The sequence below is a fragment of the Nicotiana tabacum genome, chromosome 21 (assembly GCF_000715075.1).
Source record: "Nicotiana tabacum cultivar K326 chromosome 21, ASM71507v2, whole genome shotgun sequence".
Classification (NCBI taxonomy): domain Eukaryota; kingdom Viridiplantae; phylum Streptophyta; class Magnoliopsida; order Solanales; family Solanaceae; genus Nicotiana; species Nicotiana tabacum.
The window spans coordinates 97,931,815-97,936,945 of NC_134100.1; the positions used below are offsets into that span (position 1 = coordinate 97,931,815).

A 5,131-nucleotide genomic window follows, 5' to 3' on the forward strand; every position below is an offset into this window, starting at 1 on the left:
ATGTTGATATTTGTACATTCTCTACGTGTTAGAGATAATTGAGCTAAGACTCGTATTAAAAAATCATGATTAGGCATATGTTGTTATTGTTGGTACCCATTGAGGTCATTTTTGTGGTTGAATAATATGTTCAAATTGTAATTTTTCACTCAGTCATGTTTATTCATTTCATATCATACCTCAGTCTCTCTTATTCATTATTGATGCATCATATCATTGTTGTTGGGCTGCTTATCATGATTTCTGAGAGCCCGAGAGACTGGAGAGGTTGATGACTGAGTGAGGCCGAGGGCCTAATTGTGAAGATATTTATGGATCGGGCTGCACGCCGCAGTATATTTTATTGATTTATGCCATGATTGGCTTTATATAGCGCTTGGGATGAAGAAGCCCCTCCGTAGTCTGTACACACCCCCAGTGAGCGTAGGTACCTACTGAGTGCGAGTGCCGAATGATTTGGGAGGATTGAGTGACTATGAGGCATGAGTGACTGTGAGAACTGAGTGACTGGAAGGACTGAGTGATTGGGAGAACTGAGTGAAATGATACTCTGAGAGTATGCATATGATTTTATCACTGAGTTGTATCGCATTGACATGCACACATGACATACAGGCATAGAGATGGATTTTTTCTCATGTTGTACAGTATCACATCATTCATGATTTCTCACACATGTTGACAGATGGGCATATTGATGCAATTATTTTATACGGGTTATTTGGAAAGAAAATTAAATCTATTTATTATTGAAAGGATTTTGGGAGAATCACAGTTTTCAGACTTACTCATATCTTGGTGATTTTAGTGAAAAGAATTGAGTTTTACTATATATTTGAAAAGAAAAATGTTTATTTTTTCGGAACTGTGAACGAACTGAGCACTTTATTATTGAGTTATTCATTGTGCTGCCTCAATTCTGTTGTTATGAGATTTGTTTTCTGGATATTGTTGTGGACTATTGATTTTGGACCCGACCTTGGTAAAAGCTCGTCACTGCTTTCAACCTAAGGTTAGGTTTGTTACTTACTCAGTAAATGAGGTCGGTTGTACTGATACTATACTTATGCACATTGCATGCAGATGTTGGATGTTGTTGTTGTGCTCGATGGTTGCCGGATTTGAAGATATACCTGCATTCCTGTTGTAGCTGCCTCTTATTCATGGTAGCCTTAGATTTATAAAAAAAAACTCTGTTTATGTACTATTCAAATAGACTATGTATTTATTTCATCTCCACTTTGTAAACTCTATTCTTAGAAGCTCATGATTTGTACTACCAGTTCTTGGGAAAAAGTATTGGTTTTAGATATTTTCTTTTAATTAATTGCCTCGTTAATTTCATTGAAATCAGATAGTTGGAAATTGGCTTACCTAACGGGTTGGGTTAGGTGCAATCACAACTAGTTGGATTTTGGGTCGTGACAAAAAAATACCAAAAAGTGTCCACAAACAACAACAACAACCCAGTAAAATCTCACTAATGGGGTCTGGGGAGGGTAGTGTGTACGCAGACCTTACCTCTACCCCGAAGGAGTAGAGAGGCTGTTTCCGAAAGACCCTCGGCTCAAATAAATAAAAAGACAAAAGAGGCAAAAAGGGAGACAATATTAGTATCACAACAACAATCATAGGATAAATAGGAACACCATGAAATCCAGAAGAAAGATGCAAAGTAAAGGGAGACAATATTAATAAATATTAGTATCACCACAATAGTCATAAGAAAAATAGGAACCTCATGAAATCTAAAAGAAAGATGTAAAGCAAAAGCGATAGCTAGTAAATAGGACCTGCACTGAAAAGAGAAATAGTAAGCCACAACATTCCCACTAGTTATCTTAGGAAAAAAAAAAACCCTACATGACTAGTCCCACCATGTTACGAAGTAAGGCACGACTCAACTAGCTCCTAACCTACAACTCTTATACTCGACCTCCACATCTTCCTATCAAGTGTCATGTCCTCGGAAACAAGGGTATGAGTACCTCCCCCGGCCTAAGAAGTGGCAGGTGCGGCCTGAGACGAAACCACCTGAGCAAGGTCAATGTAAACTGTCAATGTGAGCAGCTGGTTATGGAGGGCACGAGAAGAGGTAGAGGGCGGCCTAAGAAGTATTGGGGAGAGGTGATCAGGCAGGATATGGTGAGGCTCCAGATTTCCGACCGTTTCTAATTGGCCGATAAAATAATGGTCGCAAACGGGGAGCAACCGAATCGGTCGCTATTTTTCGACCGAAGTCAGTCGGTAACTGTCAACGCAGTTTGACCAAATGTCTGATACAAATTAATTTTACCGACCGAACTCGGCCGGTATTGTTAAAAATATTTTTTAATTATTTTTAAATTAGCGACCGAATTGGATCGAAAATTTAATTATTCATTTTTTAAAAATTATTCAATTCTGACCGAAATCGGTCGGTATTGTTAAAATATATAATTATACATTTTTATTTAAAATTTTTAATTCCGACTGACATCGATCGGTATTATTTAAATAATTAAAATTTAAAATTATAAATTCCGACCGAAATCGATCGGTAATTTGATTTTCTGGGAATTAATATGAACATTTTCGACCGAAGTCGGTCGGTTTTCTGAGTAATTTTGTGCCAGAAAATAGCTGTTTTATAGGTGTACCACATGCCAACAACCAATCACCTATAATGGCAGCATTACATTGCTGCCATTCAACCAATAACAACAACAATAACAACAATAATAATAACAACAACAACAATAACAATAACAACAACAATAACAATTATCAAAAATATATTAACAAAATATTATCACTATCTCCATCTCCATCTCCACTAAACTATATTAACAAAACATCATACCCAACAACAAAATGTTTCACAAGTTAAAAATTCAAACATCATTCAATGAGTGTTTTATACTACATCATCTTCATCTCCACTACTATAGCATTCATCGTCGGCATGGTTCGAAGTATTACCATCTGGGGAAGGCTGACGAGACCAGGGAATCGGGAAAGCATCACTAGCAAAAAGATTGGCTAGCTGACCTTGAAGGATATTAAATTGTTGGTCCCTCTTTTCTAGCTGAACTTGAAGGGTATCTAATTGTTTATCTCTCTTTTGTTCTCTAGTCTTTGTCTCTTCAAACTCCGTTGTCAGCTTTGCGATCTTCTTCTTCATAGACGAGAGAGTCGACCTATCAATTGCCTCGCCCTGGGCGGAAGTCCCTATACCTTGCAATCCAGCCTTGTAGTGCCGAAATGATCTCTCTGGAAGGCCGTATGTTATCCCCTTTTTAGGACCACCTACAACATCCAACCATATCTTCTGTGCTTCTTCGTCTGAAATGGGTAGTCGCTCGCCTTGTTCATTGAGTGGCAAGCTCTGAGTGTACTCCTCCACATTAGTCTTGTAACGACCCTTTATTTAAAAGATAAAAAATTATTGACTATATAATATTATAAACATTAATTTCAAGTTATAGTAGTTATGAAACTTACATATGCAATCTTCACTCGGTCCTCGACCCATCTAGATGGATCTGTCGGTGCCTTCTTCTTCCGGATATGAGTCTCCATGAAGAACTCATCATGAGTCATCTTCCTCCTATATTTTGTTTTTCCTACAAATATAATAAAACGTGTTAACTAAATTAAAATATTTAAATATAGTTCGACAAAAATAGATGTAAATATTTTAAGGAATTACCAGTAGTCTCCTCGTAGTCCCCATGCTCCTTGCACCCACACAGTGCAAGGAGCCACTCTTCTCAGATGCTCGGGCCTTCTTTCCCTATTCAGTCCTCTTCTTGAATTTATCGGTGGTCCACTGCCTCAGCAGATTCTCCCATGGTAGAACCCATGAAGGCTTTTTGCTCTTCTTTCGAGCAGAGTAGAAGGAATCAGATAGTCTCTTACGGCATTTGAATACAAAACTTGCACAAATTTCATTGTTATGCTGGTCCTCCCAGGCACACTTAGTCTACAAATGAAGTGTGTAACGTTAGATGAAAATATTGTTAATATAATGCTTAAATAGATAAGAATTATATTAAAAACTTAAATTGGTTGAAAATTTATTGCACGAACTCCGATAAAAAGTCACTCCAAGTCGCATAGGGTGCATCATACAACCGACCAAGAGCTTCAGTGATTATCTTTGTAGTCCGATTAGGTATGAACTTGCAACATAGCAATTACATTACATTAAATAAACAAGAGTAGCTATTATAATTCAGCAAAAATAAAAAAGTAATAAATAAATCTTACCCATTGCCCTCAGGCCTGATGATCATCCTATGATAACGATCATACCGTACTTCCTCCGGATCATCATCCTCCGATGAATCTAAAGCGTGCATAGAAGGGGGGCATCTGGCTCAACTCTACTATCCCGAAGACGAAGTCTAGAAATGCTAGGAGACGAACTCTATGGAGAGGGAGACGGGGTCGCTGATGAAGATGGCTACGATCCACAACCTTGCTGCGATCTAGACCCCTGATGCGATCTAGACCACTGCTGCGATCCGGCTGGCTGAAATCTAGATGGATGCGATCCAGCTGGTGATGAAGCAAATGGAGCAGATGACGGGTAGAACATAAGTCTTTGAACAACAAACTTATCTCTGTGATGGGTTTCCAGATATTTTCAGGCAAACCACAAAATGCAATAGGAATTAAGGTTTCTATGAAGATATGACAGTCATGACTTTTCATATGAGTCAGTTTTCCTTCAATCATATCAGCATGTTTTCCCAGGTTCGAAGCATAACCCTCGAGCATCTTTAGGTTTACAACCCACTCATAAATTTGTCGTCTTTGTTCCAAAGTGAATGTGTAGCTGGCCCTCGGGCTTGAACACCTTACCATTGTTCGCAGACTGTAAATGTAATTTAGGCCGCCTGCAATATTCTTGTAAGTCCAGTCTAGCATTCGGGTTATCTTTTGTCTTATTCTTATCATCCATCACTGTGTTGAACAAATTATCAAAATAGTTCTTCTCAATATACATGACATCAAGATTGTGTCGGAGAAGATTATCCTTCCAATACGGCAACTCCCAAAATATGCTCTATTTTGTGCAGTTATGAGTAACACCATATCCAAAAAATCTAGAAGATGGGGCCTCGGTAACTATAGTGAAGTTTTT

General features: G+C 38.2%; 1 protein-coding gene across 1 annotated transcript; it reads right to left on the reverse strand.

Moving 5' to 3' along the window:
- Positions 1 to 2,817: 2,817 nt before the first annotated feature.
- Positions 2,818 to 3,967, reverse strand: LOC107803896 (uncharacterized). The gene is made up of 3 exons (XM_016627694.2): positions 3,692 to 3,967; positions 3,484 to 3,605; positions 2,818 to 3,403 (listed from the first exon to the last, which is right to left on the reverse strand). The coding sequence occupies exons 2-3, from the start codon at positions 3,580 to 3,582 to the stop codon at positions 2,897 to 2,899; spliced, it is 606 nt and encodes a 201-aa protein (XP_016483180.1). The 5' UTR covers positions 3,583 to 3,605; positions 3,692 to 3,967; the 3' UTR covers positions 2,818 to 2,896.
- Between the last annotated feature and the right edge of the window lie 1,164 nt (positions 3,968 to 5,131).

Coding starts and splice junctions, on each gene's coding strand:
- LOC107803896 (XM_016627694.2), bottom strand. CDS start 3,582: ATGACTCATGATGAGTTCTTCATGGAGACTCATATCCGGAAGAAGAAG. Junction 3,404..3,483: donor ACCGAGTGAAGATTGCATAT/GTAAGTTTCATA, acceptor TTTTAAATAAAG/GGTCGTTACAAGACTAATGT.